Genomic DNA, 21,289 nt, shown 5'->3' on the forward strand with positions numbered 1-21,289 from the left:
CTGCTTAAACCGAGGTACCACTGTAGTAGCCTTCTTTGTTTACACACTGCAATACCACCGCCTACCACAGGAGGGCATGAAGAACACAAACCGACAACTCCTCGCTTCATCAGAGGCTGTTTTATTTTCGATAGCTTCTCTTAACACAATTTTGTATCGCATGAACAGATTTCTTTAGGAGCTTTAAAAAAAAAAAAAAAAGCTGGAAGGAAGGTGACATTTTCAAGAAAATGTCATAGGGTTGAAACAGTAGTAAAAATAAATTACCAGCATGGCAAAAATGTTATTTACTTTACCACGTAAGCTTTTCACTAATTCCATTCTTTACAGACTGTACATGTTTTACAACTGACCCATTTCGAAAGAAAAAAAAGTTACACACGTAGAGATGATGCAGGCAACACAGTATACTAACAAAGGCACTGCCAGCAGTAGTCTGCGCTTCTTAAGGTAGGGCCTCCTCTAACCCCTATCTCTCTAAGGCGGCTGCTCTGCCACTGCTGAAGTGGCTAAGCTTTCTCTCAAAATCCAAGCTCCGTGGTGGTTCCCCCCCCCCTTCTCCTCTTAATGCCCCTTAGCTATATATAATCTTTTAAAGAAACAAAACAAAAATAATGCCCGCCTGTTTTTGCAGGTGGCTTAGTCAGCAGCATTCACATAAATTGCATAAGAAGCCATGCCTTCTATTAAAAATGTTCAAGACATGCTGTTATGGGATGGGGGGTGAGGGGAGCAGGGAAAGGAAGAGTGCCATTATTGAAAAGCAGTTCTTTAAAAAAATAAAAATAAAACATGACATTATATATATTTATATATATACTCAACATTCCTAGGGAGAAGTAGTCAGTGACTTACAAAGACTGTTTTCCTGTTCTTGTCTCTTGGTGATGGCGCAGGAGGCTGACATCCTGGGGTCCCTCCTCAGTGTGCCAGGCCAACGGTTTCAACAGCGCTTAGGAAGAGTTTTGAGTGCTTTCTCGCCTGGGTTCAATAGTTGCATGTGCTTATCTGGATCTGCGTCTTGCTTTCCTTGTGCTGTGCTAATACATCTTGTACAGTGGTATTAGAGACTGGGTAACTGTCTATGGGGGATGCTGTGGTGGTGGACTTCCTGAAGATAACTTTGGAGGTACCTGAGAGCTCTGTGCCCTTTCAGCTGCGGTGTAGAACCCCTGCACTCAGCCCTGAGAAAGAAAGAAATCTTCCTTCCTTTGCCTTCCCAAAGACAGCTTTGCTCCGAACAACGTCATAGAGGGTAGCCAGATTCTGAAAACGTAGATGTGGGCCTTCTGGCGTTACGAAACAGTTTTGCAATGCAAATGACATAGAAAATCAATTCCAATTTTTTAAGTGCTGGGAGATGAGCCCCAAATTGGCTCATTAGCAGACCTGCACCCTGGTCCCAGTTCGTACTGGGTAAGAGGAAACTGTATACTGGAAGGAAGGGCTCTAAGTTGAAAATATTAGGCTGGAAGCATAAACAAGAAAACAACCCTGAAGTGTTGCCAAAACAAAAATAAAACTGACCTTATTTTCCTGTGTGAAAATATAAACTCTTTTGCTCAAAGGCCAAAGCACTCTAAAGCTCATCAAAACCTGCTCTACTTCTACAGATTTCTTGACATCTCGTTCATTCATTCTGTTCATTCTGTGCAAGTCTGTTTGGCATCCTCTACAGTGTCCACATGTACCAGAGCAATAACCCTCCCATGTGATTAAATTACTACAGAGAACACGTTCAACTCACTTCTGCCACACACACATAAATCCACGTGGAAAGGTACTGGGATGGCAGGAGAAGAAAAGAAGGTAGTACAATTGAAGACAAGGCATCTTCCACTGCTTGTGTGACCTACTAGCTCATCCTTAAGCTAGCCTCAAAGAGGAAAGATTTCAAAACTAGTTTGTAGGGTCAAACTCACACTGAAATACATTGAGAAGGGGAGGGGGCGGTTATACCTTAAGCAACCCAATTCCTTGGATATTCAGCATTCACTGCAAAGTTTCCTGTCTATTCTGTTCTGTACAAGCAGGGGAGATGGGAAGAAGCAGTGTTCATTTTTGGTTTCTGGAGGGTCAGTGGATTGGAACATTTAATTTCCTGTTCTATAGTTGCCAGTTCTGAGCACACACCATGGACTACAACCAATTGAAAAAGTGTCCTGAGGAAAAAAAGGTTTTGGTTGGGTGGGGTTTCTTTCCATTTTTAAATAATATATAATTTTTTGAAATTTAGTTTATCCCTAGCCACACACTTCCAAGTTCAGGTTATCCAGGCTTCCCATTTGCTTCTTTCAAGGCCTCATGCAGTCTTTGTTTAAACCTGTCATACTTTTTCTGCACTTGCTGGATTTTCTCTTTTTCTTCCCTTTCTAGTATCACCAGGAAATTCTGTAGCTCTGGAATAGAGAAGTCATCCCACTGTGGAGAAAAAGCACACACACACCAACTTTAGACTGGCAGACAGAAAATACACATTATTCCAAGTCTGTGGGTAGATGCTAGATGTGACCTGACTAACTGACATGGTTTTCTGCAGGAAAAACCCACGAAATAACTCATCCTCCCCAGTCTTTCATTTTACCTCATTTGCTACACTGAAACCTTCAGGCCCAGAAAGCAGAAGACTCCCACAGGAAAAATTACAGTCCCTATATAATTTTCCCAACTTGGCTTTCCACCACAAAAAAAGAGTTCCAATATGCTTAAGGGGTGGCTTTCTAGAATAGAGTTTGCTAGGTTTTATCGATCACCCTTTAATTCAATAGCTGCAGTTCAAAAAGGTTCAGAGAGTGGCCCAGTTCATGCAATCAATTCCTCACTTAATAAGCCACACTATGCGCTAACTGCTTGTGGGTGCTCAGGACTCTTGCTTCTCCCTTCGTGTAGTTTAATATCCTGGCTTCCTTATAAGACATTAATCATACATGTGAGCCCTGAAATGATGGTTAAGAGCTGAATCCTGGCTTGTTTTGCTGCTCCCTTGCAGGGAGGATCGATGGGGCTGTGTGGAGGTGAACAGCGCTTGTTCATATCCTGACTTACTAAGCCAGGTGGAATAAAATAAATAATCCAGGTGCCCAAACTTTGCAATTTCACGCAGTTCAAAGGGTGAATTCTCCAAAGATTTTTTCAAAAAAAATAAAACCCAAGTTCAAAGAATGGGTTGGGGAATAATTTTGTAAGCACAGCAGTTCAAGGCAAAAATCCCAAGCGATGGTTGTTTCCCTTTCAAAGACACCACCCAATCCACTTTTCAGCTTTGGAGTATTAAAAGTGGTTTGGGGCTTCAGTGACGGCATGTTTTGAACTAGAGACACAGCAAAATAAAGTAAAAAAGAAGCAATGTATATATACACCCCTTTAAATCACAGTCACCATCCAGAGATTGAGTGAAATGTGTAAATACATGAGATTCTTGAGATATTATGACCCTAAGAAAAAACCCATTCTGTGTGTGAATTTCAACATTTTGTATTACCAATGTGCTCTGTAAGAGCTAGGCCTACAGAACATGATGCCCGCAGGTAGAAATGGGGAACCTGTGGGCCTTGAGATAAACATTGCCTGATCATTGTCTGGCTGGCCGGGACTGATGGGAGTTGGGACTCCCAACAACAGCCACAACTTCCCCATTCTTGCCATAAGAGGAAGAATAAAGAGAGAAGGTAACTCTTTAAGGTGTTGAAGACCTGGGGCTTCCAGTCAGATCAGGTTTCTAAGCAAGTGTACTTTACGGGGAATCCTTGCTCCTCTAAGAACTTCCATTTTGCCAGCAAACTGTATTTTGAAAAGCAGCTTATGGCAGAGTTCTGGAAGGCATGCCTATTCTTAATTTTGAAGTACTTTCTCATGCTCAACAGAAAAAGGAGATAGTGTAATTCCATACTTTAGCTCCGTCCTCTAGTTTAAAAACACAGTGGAATTATCTGTTTGCTATATTGCTGTCTCTGTGCATCCAGATGATGTGAGGGTAGGGTGAGAGTGGAGAAAGCATGCATTTAGTTAAACTATGGATGCAAATGACTAATCTGCAATATTGCACCAAGCTCATCTACCTTTTGAAGATTTACCATATGCTCCCTGCTCCTAAACTTTAAAAACAAGCATTTTAAGGATTATGGCTCTGAACTCTGCAAAGAGGCTGACTTGTTACAGGTACAGTCCAACTTTAAAGAAAGCCAAGTGTAAACAATAAAGAAAGGGGAATTAAATGTAGCCTTAAAAGACTCCCGGCTCAAGGAGCCTTTTATTTGCCTCTATTCCTTCCATCTTCAAATGCTGGCACCGAATAATCCGTATCGTCAGTAACAAAGCAGGGGAACCACAAGAGCAGGAAGTGTGCTTTTTCCACCCACTGCAAATGGCTACTTGTGCGATGTGACTGCCTGCTTTCTGAGAGCAGAACGTGTTTGTGCAGGTTCGAAAGGCAAGCAGCTTCCAGACTTACCTCAACTTCCCCTGTTTCGTTTTCCTTCAACACAAAACTGAGAATGTCTGTGTCGGGACCTGCTAGTAGCCGGAGGTACAAAGGGTACTCTGTTACCGAGAGCTTCTGGGATAGAACTGCAGAGGGGACAAAAACATGAGAGAATCACCCGAGGCCTTTGAAAAGGAGGGCACATATTTCAACTATTAAAAAAAAGCCCTCCCACACCTCTCCATGTTGTGAAGGCCCACAGAACGTCAAGGAGAGGACAGAAAGAGAGAAAAAAGGCTGCAGCATCCAAGTGATGTTTTGCAGTTCTTTCCCTCCCTTTCCCAAAGGAGTGGCTAGCTGTGAACCACTACAGTATTTCATAAACATTTATTTTAAATTCTCCAGAACTGAGGGTTAGCGCCAGCCATTTACAGTATATCCCTCAAGGAAATCTGTAATAGGGCAGATTAGTAACACTTAACTACAAGCATCCAGTTGTATCCATTTGAATCATAATTTCTCCATGGCCGCCTACTACAACTACCTGGGGCCATTCTGTAAAAAGGGGGGGGGGAGTGTTGGTTTCTGTTTTCCTTCACTGTGCAGCGAAAGGGCTTGTCACGAGACAGGTGTTTACATTCCACAGTCTGTACTGTACTGTTGGAGTTTCTCACGGGAAAGGGAGACTGGATGTGACGTACACTGGTTTCCTGTTTTTCACTGTGTTGTTTCTCTCCAAGCTGTCGATGAGAGAGGATGCTTTTCTGCTCCGGCAGAGGCAAGATGTCTTTCTGTAATATAACTGCTTTGAACTGTAAATAAAGCAACCAAGAGTATGCAGCACGTACTCCTCATCCTTCCGCTGGGCACGGAACTCTGCTTTAACCAACACGTGGTTATGGGCTCCAGAAGTCGAATCGGAGTGCCGGCAAAGGATCGGAATGCAGAGGGACAGATCGGATTGGAATCTGCTCTGCGCATAAACATGATTGATGAGGTATGTTGCTACTGCTCCGGGCAGCCTGCCAGCTTCTAGTTAATGGCTTTATGGCTGGACTTTGAACTTTTAAAGCCGTTTTGCCGGGAATAGGAAAATGGCTCCCAGGCTCAAGTTACTATGCTGGGGAAATCGAAAGTAACTTTTAAGTGCGCTTTTGGAATAAAGCAGGTGCAGCAGTGACGCAGCAAGATTTAAAGCAGCATATATGACGCTGAAGGCTAATGCCAGAGTCATGATGGCCCTTCAGGATGCTTGTGGGATTCCTAAGCTCAACAAGAAAAATTATGCCGACTGGGTTTTGTATGCAGAGGCAATTCTGCGGAAAGAGGGTTTGTTTGAGGTCATTACAGAAACCCCCCCAGCTCCAGTTACAGATGCATGGAAAGTTAAGGATTCCAAAGCACGGGGAACACTTACATTGATAGTATCCCCAGAAGAGCTCTGTCTATTGCGTGATAAGACCTCAGCCAGAGAAATTTGGGATTCTTTGAGAGAGGCTCACTTAAGGACAGAAGCTGGATCTACTATGTTTTACTTTAACAAGCTGCATAATATGGCTCTTGCTGAAGGTGGAGATGTGCGTTTACATCTGATGGAGATGCAAAATCTGAGACATGAGCTGCAACAGAGAGGACTCAACTTTCCAGAGGCTGTGTATTCTTTCATGATACTACAATCTTTGGGTTCAGGTTGGGAGTCTGTTGCAACCCAGATTGCTGTGCAGCCAACAGCTCAGCTAACAGTGGACTTTGTTACTGCCGTGGTGTTAAATGAAGCAGATCGCCGGGGTGCTAGCTGCATGGGCAAGGGGGAGTCTTCACAGACGTCATCCCATAGTGCAGTGGAACCACCAGATGGCGCCAAAGCTTTGAAGGCAGTGAAATGCTACTCGTGTGGACGTCTAGGCCATATGAAGAGGGAATGCAGATATCCCAGGGCCAAGACAGAGCAGCGCAGCGAAAGCTCATCGCGTGGAAAAGGCCGAGGCAAAGGCAAAGGTCCGGTGTCTAGGACAACGCAGCACAAGGCTATGGTTTCACGCTTCACTCCAAAGGTTGCAGAGGTCCAGAAGACGTCTAGATCTTTCTTCGTTGTTGATTCGGCGGCGACCCACCACATGTGCAACGATAAGAGACTTTTTGTGTCTTTTACACCGCAGGAAGGTGCGATTCACCAGGCGGATGACCACACTATTCCCAGTAAAGGCTACGGAACTGTTGTTCTTCACAGTTTGGACTTATCGATACAGAATGTCCTTTACGTGCCAGACGCCAAACATAATCTGCTCAGCGTTGGACAACTGAATGAGCGGAACATTGACGTTTCCTTCAAGAACAAGAAGTGCATCATCACAAAGAAAAATGACTATGAATTGCATGCTGAATATGTTGATCGTTTGTTTGTTTTGTATTATGATGATGTTGTGCAGGATGACACTTGTTGCATTGCAGGTTCTAACAAAAGTTTGCATGCAGGATGTATTCATGATTTTCATCGAAAATTTGGTCATTTGCATTTTGAGGCAGTATCTAAAATGCCTGCCTTGGTTGAAGGTATGACTATTAGACCCTGCAGGTACCACATGAAGTGCAAAGCATGCGCAGCAAACAAGGTGAAAATGGCTGCGAAAGGTAAGGTGTCTAGTAGGCAAGCTACGGAACCATACCAGATTATTCATGCTGATTTGGTTGGACCACTAGCGCCCTCTTTGGGTGGAAATAGGTACTTCATGGTTCTCATTGACGCATTTTCTAGATATATTTTTGTGTACAATCTCAAGCAGAAATCAGAGGCTTTTCCTAGGTTCAAGGAATTCTGTGCTTGGTTGGAAAATGTGCATGGTAAGAAGATGTTTGGCAAGATGCCATACATCAAACACATGAAAATTTTTGGTTCTGACATGTGGGTTCATTCACCACAAAATTCAAAGTTAGACAAGCGTGGATTGCATGGTATCTTTCTAGGTTATCAGAAAGGGTCTTACAGAATAATGATGACTGACTCTAAGACAATTAAGCTCACGAGAAGTGTTGAATACAATGCAAAGTGGGGGGAGAATGTGGGAATTTTCCAATGTTATCCTGATGACAGTGATGAGACTGAGGATAGTCAGAAGCAACCACAACAACCCACACCCACTGATGAAGGTTCTGAGTCTGAATCTGAAACTGAATCGGGTGATTCAGAGGATTTCAAGAGTGCGAAAGCCTCTATGCGACCCTCTGAAAGCTCTGATCAAGAATTGGAAGAACCATTGTTCACAATAGGTCGCTTTTCTCCTAAGAAGGAAGAGGAGAGTGTTGAAGACTTAAGGCTAATTCGTAGGTCACAGAGAGCCACAAAAGGCAAACCTCCAAAGAGATTTGCTGATGAATTTGCTACGATAGCAGTAACAGCTGTTAAAAGCTCCAAGAAGGTATTTGAACCTTCAAGTTTCCAAGAAATCCAGGGTTTGGATTCAAAGGAAGCTGAACCATGGTTAAATGCCATGAAGGCTGAGCTTGATTCCTTGGAAAGGAACAAAACATGGGAGATAGTTCCAGTAGTTCCAGGAATGAAACTGCTTGGAAGCAAATGGGTCTTCAAAGCGAAGACTGATCAAAATGGCAAGATAGTCAGACACAAAGCCAGATTGGTAGCCAGAGGTTTTGCACAAGTACCAGGTGAAGACTATCACGAGACCTACTCACCCACAGTGAGGTATGAAAGCATTAGGCTTATGCTCAAGCTAGCTGCAGAGGAAAATCTACACATTAGTCACCATGATATTAATACAGCTTTTCTGTACGGATCTCTGGATGAATCACTTTATATGCTTCCACCTGATGGCGTACAGGTAAAACAGGGATTTGTTTGTGCTCTGAAGAAATCCCTTTATGGTCTCAAACAAAGTGCACGGTGTTGGCACACAAAACTCACTGAAGTATTGTTTTCTCTAGGTTTTCAGCAAGGGAAAGCTGATCCATGTGTATTTGTCAAAGAGGAGGGGCAAAAGAAACTGTACTGTTTGTTTTATGTTGATGATTTATTATTCTTTTGGAAAGATGTCGCAATGTACAATAACGCCCTAGCTCAACTGAAAGAGCACTTTGACATGAAAGATCTTGGTGAGGTAAACAACTACCTATCTCTGGAAATAGAAAGAGATCAAGATGGTAACATTCTAGTACACCAGTCACGGAAAATTGCTGATGTGTTAAGCAAACTAAACCTGATGGATGCTAACCCTGTAGACACACCGATGACAACAGGTTATCAGGTAGATGACACTGGAGAAGCATTTTCTGACTCTACACTGTACAGAAGTGTGCTAGGCAAGCTAAACTTCATTGCCAGATGTTCAAGACCAGACATTGCTGTTAGCTGTAATTTGCTAAGCAGACAAGTCAACAATCCTAGTGTCAAGGATTGGAAAGCTCTGAAACGCATAGCGCGGTATTTGAAAGGCACTATGCATTACAGACTGAGATTTAACAATCAGAAGTCTGGTGGTCTTGAGATATTTGCAGATGCAAGTTTTGGAAGTGACACTGAAGACAGGAAAAGTACGTCTGGAGTTTGCTACATGTACAATCAGGGTCTGTTTGATTGGTCATGCAAGAAGCAAACAACAGTTAGCTTAAGTACTTGTGAAGCTGAACTGAATGCACTGTCTTATTCACTTAAGGATTGTGAATGGTTGATACAATTGTGCAAAGATATGAAAATTCCTGTCAAATGTCCAATCCAGGTTTACCAGGACAACAAAGCATGTTTGGCTTTGCTGAAGTCTGAAGGTTGTAAGCAAAGCACGAAGCACTTGCAATTAAAATTGCAGCATGCTAGGGAATGTATTCAGAAGGGACTCGTAACGGTGTCCTATATGCCAGGTAATAAAATTCCTGCTGATGTATTATCCAAGATTGTATCAAGGGATCAACACTGTACCTATGTGCAGAAGTTGGGTTTGTACTGATATTGTACGAACACGCTGCCCAGTGATGTTCACAGAAAGGGGGAGGATGTTGGTTTCTGTTTTCCTTCACTGTGCAGCGAAAGGGCTTGTCACGAGACAGGTGTTTACATTCCACAGTCTGTACTGTACTGTTGGAGTTTCTCACGGGAAAGGGAGACTGGATGTGACGTACACTGGTTTCCTGTTTTTCACTGTGTTGTTTCTCTCCAAGCTGTCGATGAGAGAGGATGCTTTTCTGCTCCGGCAGAGGCAAGATGTCTTTCTGTAATATAACTGCTTTGAACTGTAAATAAAGCAACCAAGAGTATGCAGCACGTACTCCTCATCCTTCCGCTGGGCACGGAACTCTGCTTTAACCAACAGGGAGTACTCTAAGCACAAATGGGGCTTACAGAGCAGCCTTCCCCAAACGCTGTCCTCCAGATAATTTAGACTACAGAGCTCAATGGTTGGGGTAGTGGAAGTTGCAGCCCAGAACACCTGGAGCTCACCAGATCTGGGGAGGCAGCTCTGGACTTTGCCATTATAAACAGAAACAGCTTTGAAACAAAGAGATAGAAACAGGCTAGCATCGTCTTCATCATTTTATTTGGATGCCACCTTCCCATAGTTAAAACTATGCTTAGCTTACAACATAAAAAGATTTGCAGAATTACAAACATAACAAATGTAGCCACCCAGAGTGGCTGGGGAAGCCCAGCCAGGTGGGCGGGGTATAAATAATAAATTATTATAGCTGTAAACAAGAAATGAAACACATGAAAGAGTGCACAACCAAACTGAACGACTTCCATATAAAGCATATGATCTAAAGATACAAAATTTTTTAGTATCAACTGCAGCAACAAAAAAACTCCTAAACAAATCACAACTCAAGAATCTGTTCAGCAGCCTCAGCTTTTGTTGCTGGAGTGAGTCAGGGCCCTGGCCTCCCAGGCCAGGTGGGAGAAGGTGGAGAGTAGGACTTGGCCAAGAAGCAAGCAGCTCTTCTTTGAAGCCTGATCACTTTATTGTTATTACTGTCTCAAATGGGAACACTATCTCACCTTGACCATCTTTCTGCATCTGCTTGAAAAGTGCAAATTTCTGTGGGTTGTCCACCACCATAAATTTCTTCAGAAGTCCTTGGATCACCTCACTCACGGTGGTGCTGCTGCTGATGTGCAACTGTTTGATGGCATCCAGTGGCAGGTAGAAGGATGTTCTCTTCTCTGTCATGTTGGCCATGTTGACCTCCTTGAGGGCATCGTAGATGGACTGCGGCCTGATCCCTGCTGGCACCGTCACAGGCCGGCGAAGTTTCAGGTGAACTTTGATGAAGCCTGTGTAAGTGCCGTCATCATTCTGATGAAATTAAAATGAAGGTTGAAAAGATGTTAAAAAGCAGGGTTGGTGGCATTTATTTTGTTTTCTGAATTTCTTGAAATATGGGACACGGGAGTTATTTCCATAAAAGCTAACAGAAAGCTTTCAGAGCCATTCACTGACTATTGACAGAAACAACTGAATGGGATGGGGAAAACCTTCAGTACTGATGGGCTGAGCTAGTGCAATCGTTCTGAATTCTCACTTCCCTCAGGAAAAGCACACATAGGCGGTGTTTGCATGCAACTCCAAACCATGGTTTAGTGTTAAGTTGACAACCCTGGTTAAGTCCAAGTGAAAAGTTGGGCTCTCCTCTGCCTGCACAGCTGGGAAGAGGAGTTTGTCAGAGATGAGTTTTATCTTAAAGGATGTTGGCTTAGTGTTACATGTGAAACAGAGAACTTGGTTTAAAACAAAACATTAGTTTAATAAGCTCTTTTCTTAACTTTTTGATGCTATGACGCTATGTGCAAATGAAGACAGACTCTAGATCGAGGAGAAGGGTACATGTAGGGTCTAGAGACCAGAGGAGCATAAAAGAACTGAGACAAATGGAGTGAACCAAGGAGTACAGAAGGGTTGGAGAGCCTATGGACTTTTAGATGCTGCTGAACTACAATTCCCATCATCCCGGGGGAGCCACAGTTTCTCCCCAACCCCGGAATATAGGGTTATTAAGTCTTCTGACTTTATTCTTTTAAATTCTGCCACTTATGGCTTCTATTATTCCAGCAGTCTTGTGACCTGACAAATATTATGGAGCAACAAGGGCCAAGAAACAGGATGGTAAGTGACAAGAGTGAGCATCACTTACTGACTTGCACTAGCAATGACTCCTAGTCATTCTCTGGGGGCATTCTAAGCCACAAGCAAGGCTTAACAAGACAAAGTCATTGCTGAAAGACTCACAGGCTAACATGAGTTGGGTGAAAAAGCCATCCCCTTTCCTTTGTCTGAATTCTGAATGAGCCTTCTCTTTGTGTATCTGTAGAGTTTAGGCTGTTGTTTCTCCAGATGAGAACATAACCAAGAATGCCAACTGAAAGCAAATTATCAAAGGTCCTGGTACCTTGGATGGTACATTTCCTGTGATGGGAAAAAAATGAACACTTCTGCTTCCATATGGGCATGAGGTCTGGGGCAGCTGCTGAACCACAGTGGGAGGTGGCTGGGTTGTGTTAATCTTGACTCATCTGGGCTAGAACAATAGAGCTATTTGTGGAAAATCATTTGCTGTAGTGGCTACAGAATGCTTCAGTTGAAGATTCAAAATTAGCTACAGAACAGTTTTGCCCAGCTGCTATATGGCTCACACCAGTTACACCGTAGGTTCACAAAATAAGCTCTGAAGGAGTTCTGCTGATGGGGAGATCTATTCAAAGAGTGTCTGTCCTTTGGACTTGCTGCTTAAAAGAGGAACTACCCAAGTTATTTCCCTTACCAGAAGACCTGTGCACAATTACTAGAGCCAATAGTGAATTCCCATGCTGCCCATCCATTAGTGAAAGAGACTTCGCTTTCTCTCTCCCGCCCCCAACTGCAATCTCCACTCATGGAGGCAACCACATCAGGTGGCAAGGTCCACAGGGGCAGCAGATCCAGCCTCCAAGGAATGCATTGCCCTCTGCTGCCACTGTAGTGGCACCAACAGCTGTGGCATGCTCCTTGGAGACCAGATCTGCCATCTCCTCAGCAGCCCACCCCCATGCTGCATCTACAGCGGCCTCTTGCTGATTTGGAGGCACTGTTGGCCTCCCACCCTTGTTCCGAATGTAAATATTTATTCCTCCCCTGTTCCTGATGTAGATCTTCACTTACCCCTTCTTCCCTGGCCCAGGGGGCGGGGATGATGACACCATTTTGTGGTTCAGCTCAGGGGCCGAAATGCCTTGGGCTGGCCCCAACTCCTATGCACCCTCAAAAATCTGCTCCAGAAGTTGTTGTTTTGATATGAAAGATGGTGAACCAAAAGACTGAACAGATTGATGGCAGCAGCTGTACTGCTCAGGATGTTATATATCCGTTTGGCTGGGATGTTATGTCAGCTTTGCTATATTGATCAGTTCCGGTAAGCACAGCAGCATCCATGAAGTAATGTACAATCTAAACGCAATCATGCACATCGACCAACATGGTGTGAAAGGAATTGACACAGACTGGAGCTCAAGTACTCTACCTCTGAAAAGCAGAGTTGTGATAAGCGTGAATGCTGCTTCTTTTTCCCATTTACTCCTTGTGAAGCCCTGGTCCATTCTTAATGAACTTATTGATTATGAATCATTGAGCTATGCTATACTCTCATAATAAGACTACCCAAAAGATAGGGACGGATAGAGGTAAAAATCAATACTTTTTATATTTTGTCTTTGTGGTCAGCTCTATAAAGCATCAGCTGCGGATGAGTTCCTCCCCACACACAGGTGTGGCCACCCCAGTTGGGGAAACGGCAACTCTCAGAAGTCAGGGTGTCATTTGTTGTATGTGTTATTGGTGGATTAAAAAAGTGTACATTTCCCCAATGAATACAAGGGGCATGAGGTAGAGATTGGTTCACCTTTGAACTTAGGAATACCTCCACTACAATTGCCACAGAGGGGGAAGAAGACCAGCTTCAATATACTGTTTTGTAGCTTGCATGACAGGAGCCTACACTGCTGTCCTAAAAGTAACAAGTAATATAGAAAATGCAGTACATACCAGCTTCATCAGCAAGCAGTTGTTGACTTTTGAGTTGTAATTGTCAATCTTCTCCTTCAACTCTTGGACAGTAGGAGCTTTAGGTTTTTCTTCTTTTTCTTCCACTGGTTTTGTTACATTCTAGAACACCAACAAAACAGAACACTTCAGTTGGCTCATGCAGCTTTTGACATGATCTTACGACATCCCACTTCATTTTGTATGTTTTATTCTTATTTATTGCTTTTTAAAATTAAATTTATATCCTGCCCACCCTCCCCAAGGAATACAGGATGGTAAGCAATAAAGCAATATTACACCTTAAACACAATCCCAATACAGATGCAGATTGTTCTTACATGCCTACACGTTATTTATCACCATCACGCAGTAGTAGTCGCAGTTTTTCTAGTAGCAACAATCATTTCTAAAATGCCTAAGTTTTGTTAAGTTCAACAAACAGGTTAAAAGTAAGATATGTACGTGAATGGGAACTCCTTCCCCAGGTGCTAACCAAAAATAAGATCATGAGGGGAGAGAATGACCTTGGCTCTTAGGGGTGGGTGTGTTCACTGTACGAAATCCCTTCCAATTTCTCTACCAATGGAATAAACACAGTTCAGTACTTAAATCATGTTAAGTTATTTTTGCAAAGCTGTTAAAATTTTTTTTTGCATGTTACTCAAATTTCAGTGTTTAATTTGTTGGCTGATGGGTTGTTGTATTTTTTGCAGAATTTTGAAAGGAGGGGCAAAGGACGTTGCCATACAAGCTCTTAAACGAACACAAACACATCTATATGTAGTTACCCAATGAAAATACTGACCTCCCCCCCCCCACCCCAAATCAGAACTTTCTATACATTGCATTTTTTTGTTAGAAAAGTGGTCCAGAGTACAGAAATGCCTTCTGAGCTTCCACCTCTATTGGGGCACCTGCAGAGGACATCAGAGCATGTGATATATTCCCAAAGCGGTTGGAGAAGCAGCACACCATTCCCTCAGCATAGTGTTCAGCATCTTTCATGGAAGACATGCCAATCAATGTCAATTAGTCATTATAGCTAAGCGGAACCTCCACATCCTGACTCTATGTATCACTGAATACCAGATGCTGAGAAACAACAGTGGGACAAGGCTCCCCAAAGGCACCTTCTGAGGAACACTCGGTTATTCTGGTGGGACTCTTCTGAACAGTTAAACAGAATGGTTCTTAGTGCGACATTCTGGTTTCATCTAGCCTGTAAGAACCATTATCCCACTGAGCCATTTACTGTGACAATATAAGTCTTATATGATACACGAGAGGATGGTATTTGAGTAGTCGATGATAACAGCAGAATCGTCGTTGCAGATCTGATAAGTGGACATTTCAGTGATGCATTGGTTCAACCTGCTCTGGGATCTTGCCTATTCTGCAAATGGGAAAAGCAGAAAACCAACAGAGATGTTGCTCATAGCCTTTTTCAGAGGCCCCGAGGTGGTTACTGCCCAGCACACTATTCCTGTACATTTTACACTGTTAAATGTATCTATCTGTGGCACAGGAGGACTTAGCAGATCTGCTTAGAAGCACAAATCCAATCCAGAGGGCTTGTAAGACTTGTTCCATGTGTATAATACTCAACTGAAGCCCCCCCCCCCCCCCGAGTGGGTGGGAGATGCAAGGGGAAGGGAACTGGCAGTGTTCAAGGTAGACAGGGTACCAGCCTGTTTTAACTGGAAAAGACCAAAATAAGAATCAGTGAAATGCATTAGAGTAGCCAAGTATGCTAATTTACAGAGCAGAGTCTTCAATTTGCTGAGTTTGGTTTAATGATAAAGAACACAAGAAAGGAGAGCAGGTGCTCCGAAGGTCCCCTTCACTAGTTAACACCTAGACAGCAGGTGAAGGGTGATGCAGGTCACCTACACTTCACACTATGGTGAGCTGCATTTTATTTCTATTAAAGTTACAATGATAGCATCTAAATTTGCTTGCATATATACAAATCTGCACGTTATGCAAGTCAGTGTCCTCTTTTTTTGGTGATATCATTCCTATGGGGTGATGCCTAAGTTGCCACCTGAGCTTATATTCCCCAGAGGTGAGTAAAGCACATAGTAAGGTTTTTTTTAAAAGGAGATACTTCACTGCATTTGATGTAAAGGCAGCATTGCTAAGACTTCTCAAGCAATGCCATATAGAACGCAGCCTTTCACACACTAAATGAGAGTCCCCACTGTCAATGATGGAAGCCACAGAAGTATTCTTTACAGAATGTGGGTAGCGTTGGGCAGGGCAAGCTCAATAAACTTTGCTGCCTGTGCCAAAAGACATGATGGCATGTCCACACCAATTCTGTGTACAGAAGCTGACTGAATTGGCAGTAGCGTTTTACTTCAATGGCGCTGAAGGGATGGTACATGGACAGCAGGCAAGTTTAGGGGTGGAAGACAGGTCATTGGGCACACACAGCTCTGTCCTCCAAAGAGGGGAATGACCAAGGGGCTGCCAATATTGCCATATGCAGCATCGACCACCTGAGGGTGACTCATTCTACCTAATGATAGGGCTGGCCCTGCAGTTGGTTAGAGAACCCATTCTATTTGGATTTCAGCACAGATTATTAGAACCATGAGCCAAACTACTATAGTAAAGACAAGTCTGAAGAGCTTTTACTACAGAAACCCCTCTTAAGCTTGTGGCCATGGGCATCGCCGGACTCTGGATGAGGTCGTAATCTTGTGCTTTGTTTCATTTGGTTTGCAGGACTCATGAGCACTGCAGAAATCAAGATCCTTCATTTCACAGAAGGATTGATAATTTTTATCACCATGCAATTTATCAGAGAAATTGCGGATAGTCATTTCTCCCGGCAGTGATAGTGCTTTTGGATCGGAGGCAAAACAAAGCCGATAACCTCAGTCCACACAGGAAGTATGCTCATCATAGCTGCTGCAAACAGTCTAGCACAAGAGTAGTTGATGTGGTGCCCTCCAAATGCTGCTCAACTACAATCCCCACACTCCTTGATCTTTAGGCCATGCTGTTGGGACTGGTGGGCACTGGAGTCCAACAACATCTAGAGGGCAAAACATTGGCCACCACTCGTCTAAGTGTAATCACTGTAGATAGCAGAGCAACTGTGGTACAAAGCAATAATATTATTGATACCTAGTTGATTCCTCTGCATAAAACGTACAATACCATTTTATAGTTTAATTGTTGTTAGTTGCCCTGGTGGACACTAGAATCATAGAATCATAGAGTTGGAAGAGACCACAAGGGCCATTGAGTCCAACCCCCTGCCAAGCAGGAAACACCATCTGAGCACTCCTGACATATGGTTGTCAAGCCTCTGCTTAAAGACCTCCAAAGAAGGAGACTCCACCACACTCCTTGGCAGCAAATTCCACTGTCGAACAGCTCTTACTGTCAGGAAGTTCTTCCTAATGTTTAGGTGGAATCTTCTTTCTTGTAGTTTGGATCCATTGCTCCGTGTCCGCTTCTCTGGAGCAGCAGAAAACAACCTTTGTCCCTCCTCTATGTGACATCCTTTTATATATTTGAACATGGCTATCATATCACCCCTTAACCTCCTCTTCTCCAGGCTAAACATGCCCAGCTCCCTTAGCCGTTCCTCATAAGGCATCGTTTCCAGGCCTTTGACCATTTTGGTTGCCCTCCTCTGGACACGTTCCAGTTTGTCAATGTCCTTCTTGAACAGTGGTGCCCAGAACTGGACACAGTACAGTACAGAAGAGCAGGTTATAAATTTTATCTTGTTTTATCTTGTTTATTAAACAAACACATAAATGTTTTGTAAGATAATCATGGAGGAAAGCATAATAAGCATAATTTGAAACCACCCAAATATATCATTCTGCTCCCAGTCAAGCCTAGGCTACCTAAAGCTAGATATAATAACCATTGTGTTATAGTTTGGAAGAAATCAATGTACAGAGAAGTTCTAGGGTCATAAGTCAGTCAGTGGAAGACTAGGAAAAGAACTAATGATTCATGACTTTGCTCAAATTAGTGCAGCAATTTAAAAACCCTGTCCTACCTGCAAGTTCATTTTTGCAACACAGGATGCAACTGAAAGCCACAAGTAACTTTAAACTCTGCAGCAAAAAACCCCCACAAAAAAAAACAACAAAAAAAACCTCTGCAGCAGTATTTAATATATGAATGTGCATTCTCCATGCAAATAACACATGTACAAATCTCCCTGCCAATTGCAAAAATTGCAGGAAGTATTAACAACCTGCATGCTTCCTAACCAATCACTTTTCTCACAGTCACAAAAGGAATTAGATCAATGAATGTGCAGCCTGAATGAGCAATTACTGCATGCAGGAAACACACAGTGAGGCAAAGGCTCTTCTCTCTCATTTCAATGTATTTTTAAAGGAAGCCAAATCAGAACATAGGGGAGGATTCCCAAGTGGGGCCTTATGCAAATGTACCCATTAATCTTTAGATGCAATCAAACACACCAGTAATCAAGACCTGTCACAGACAGGGACACTTCCAGGACACCAAAGAGAAATGCAATTAGGAGCTTTGGAGAATTTAGAAGGGAAATAAACAACTTTAGATACACAGTAGGGATATGGAGGCGAGTCATTAAATGAACAATGTGCAGTGTGTCACCAGAGTGATGGAAGTGCAGGTGCTAAATAATCAAACTATTAATGCATTTGATTTTTCCATCAATACTGGGGACAATGGCAGTCCATGAGGGTAAGTGGCCCAGCCTTACCTCCTCCAATGAAATCAATAAACTCACAATGACTTACATGAGCTGGAGTGTAACCAACATAACCTGTTAAAAAACTGAGGCAAAGGAGGGGAGAATGATTATCAAATCCTTTTAATGTCAGAGGCCTCAGCATGTGAAGCAACCCTGCCACGGGGGCCACCGACTGTAAGGACAGTTTCTAACAACCCTTCCCTGTGGGGATGCTGAATTGGGCAGGGCATAGACTACCAACCCATGCTCAGCCAATGAAAACACTCCCAGCAGCAGTGTGAGTGCCCAACCATCGTGTCATGGATTCCATTCTGGGGCTTGGAAAGTAAAACACAGCTTGCCAGAGGAGGAGCACATAGCCGTGGGAGAAGGTAAGCAGATGGGTTTTATCTTTAATAGATTGCAGAATGGTTTCCTTGGACCTTTCTGGACTAGAACTCCCATATTTCCTGATCATTAGCATGCTGGGTGGGGCTGGGTTTGAGTCCAGCAACACTGGAAGGGTCACAGGTTAGCATCCCTGCTCTAAAGTTACAGGACTGCTTTACACTGATTGGGAGCGATTCACCAGGGTTTCACTCTGGTGTCTTTTCCAGACTCACCTGGATATGTGGCAGATTTAAACTGGGACTTTCTGCAGAGAAAGTAGGTCCAAAAACCAAAAAAGCATCAAAGAAGCCAAAGCAATAACTTGTCCATGCCACTCACAACTGAGTTTAGAAGAAACCACCAAATGCATAGGTTTCTTTATAAAAACAGCTTTGAGTTTAAAACAACAACAACACACTTCAGTTCTTTATACCAGCCATATGGACCTGGTGTTTTTCCCTGTTGCATGTCCTTAATAGTAAATCCAGCTTCTTACTCTTGCAACCATGCTGGAGATTCAAGTTTTGCTTTTACTCCTGGAGAGGTAGCTGTGCTGTCCAGAGCAGGAGAAACAACAAAGAGGCCTGTGGTATCTTAAAGACTAAACAGGTTTATTATGGAATAAATTTCCTGGACTAAAATCCACTCTAGTCCATGAAAGCTTATGCCATAATGAAGCCATTAACTTTTATGTTGCCACAAGCATCTTAACTGGCTTTTGGTTTGTTTGTTTTTAAATAGACTGTACAAAACTGATGTTCACACACCATTGCTTCAGGAACAGCAATGGGAAACTTGTCCTCTGTTGCTGGACTACAACTTCCATTGTTCTTAATGGCTGTCCATGCTGGCTGAAGATGGAGTCCAACAACATGTGGAGGGTCACAGGTTCCCTATTCCTATGTTTCCCAAATCTGGGTCTCCAGCTCTTTTTGGACTACAGTTCCCACCATCCCTGACCACTGGGTCCTGCTAGCTAGGGATGGTGGGAGTTGTAGTCCAGAAACAGATGGAGACCCGAATTTGGGAAATCTAGAGAGTAGGACAAATCCAATAAAGATTGCTGCAAAAAAGGTGCACATTTTGAGCTCCCAATCCTCCTCTCAGGAATAAAATATTATTTTGCAGACGGAAATCTGGGACAGAAGAAAAAGCAAATTGCCCCAGTGCCCAAAGAACTGGAAGATGAACAGGAAGGGCTCACAATCTGCTAGGTCCCAGTACAGCGCCTTATCAAGTGCTCTATCATTCTTATGAGCAAAAACTAAGAGAGGGGGGACACTGCATCCTACTATGAGTTGAGATTTATAGAAACACCTTAAACTATGACCCCTTTGCATGTGGCTGCTCAAAGCAAACAGAAACATACCAATAGGGACATGATGATAAGGAGACAGGCATAAACTTATATCAAGGTGTGTGCATCTGAATGTCATTGCGTTCAAAGCAAAGTCTACTTCCTCTTCACCTTCACAAAAATGTCAGCCATGCTGTAAGAGTATAAGATAGTGTTATGCCCCACACTGTTGATGGATTCTTCTAGTGAAATAAATTTCTTGAGAGACCAAGCTCCTAAAATTACAAACAGATGAATATTTGAAGTTGTCTGTAATCTGATTGCCCCTTTTGCCATAGGTAGAAGATCCAAACCTCAATGCTACAGATGTCACCTCAAAAGAAACCCTGCTCATAAAAAGCAACAAAGCCAAGAAACTGCAGGATGAATGCTTTATTCTTAGAAAGGGCAATGACCTATTATTAAAAGACCATCCCAGTCCCGGAGCTCATAAGACTAAGAGTCGGCAAGCTGTAGATAATACAGGAATGCCTCAAGATAAAGATGATATTTCTTTCAAATTGGAACCATGGAAAGGACCAGTTTTACAGCAGTGATTGGCATACTGCAGCTCACTTTTCATGGATGAAAGAATAGAAAAGCTTCATCTCTAGGATAGATCTTAATGGTTCAAATACATTAGCAATCGTAGCAGTCCTCGTACAGTTAGTTTTTACAGTACTGATTCTAGAGGAAAAAGGAAACCAAAATGAGCAGTTCTGTCTTTTAGTTACCCAGAATCCTCCATGAGGCGTGATGCTAGACATGTTATTACCAGAACGGTTTACCGGGTGCATTAAATATAGCTCAAAAAAATTCTGCATCACAAAAGCTCAATTCTGTAACATGTGCAAATATTTATCTGTTTACTTTGAATAGTTTGTTATGTTTCTGCTATTTACAGAAAAAGGGAAAGTCAAATTGGACGGCTTTAAAAGAGGAGTGGATAATTCATGGAGGATAAGACTGTCAATGGATAGCCTTGGAAGCCGTGTGCTTCTGAATACCAGTTGCTGGAAATCATGGGAGGGGAGAGTGCTCTTGTGCTTGGGTCTTGTTGCAGGTTTCCCACTAAGAGGCCACTGTGAGAACATGATGCGCCATTGGCCTCATGCAGCAGATTCTCCTTATGTTATTATGCCACAGCACTGATGCCATGCTCCATATGCACTGGAAAGCTGGTCAAGCTTCTTGAAATTTCACAGGTTTCTTAGGATTGGGAAATTGATTTGGGGGGTGAATTCTTCAGAATATGAAATTGTGCTCCTAGTACCAAATGTCACCCTTGCACAGTGCAATCACAGAACATACACAACCCTGAATGTTTTTGTATTTCTTATTTTCTAGCATCAGTATGCTAGTAGGTTGTTTTACTGGTGAGCACATTAATCTTTAAAAGGGCAGCGTGTTCTATAAATAACAGTATCACT

At 42.9% G+C, this 21,289-nt stretch overlaps 1 protein-coding gene across 2 annotated transcripts in view; it reads right to left on the reverse strand.

Annotated features, from left to right (window-relative positions):
• Positions 1 to 105: 105 nt before the first annotated feature.
• Positions 106 to 21,289, reverse strand: part of RASSF5 (Ras association domain family member 5) — a 104,811-nt gene continuing 83,627 nt past the window's right edge. For both annotated transcript variants that reach the window (XM_083444490.1, XM_083444491.1), the window contains 4 exons: positions 13,438 to 13,557; positions 10,422 to 10,719; positions 4,451 to 4,566; positions 106 to 2,421 (listed from right to left, as the gene is read on the reverse strand). In XM_083444490.1, the coding sequence (XP_083300616.1) occupies positions 2,269 to 2,421; positions 4,451 to 4,566; positions 10,422 to 10,719; positions 13,438 to 13,557 (687 nt within the window). In that variant the 3' untranslated portion in view covers positions 106 to 2,268. The remainder of the gene's footprint in view (positions 2,422 to 4,450; positions 4,567 to 10,421; positions 10,720 to 13,437; positions 13,558 to 21,289) is intronic.

The sequence above is a fragment of the Podarcis tiliguerta genome (genome assembly GCF_965153285.1).
Source record: "Podarcis tiliguerta genome assembly, chromosome: 6".
NCBI lineage: Eukaryota > Metazoa > Chordata > Lepidosauria > Squamata > Lacertidae > Podarcis > Podarcis tiliguerta.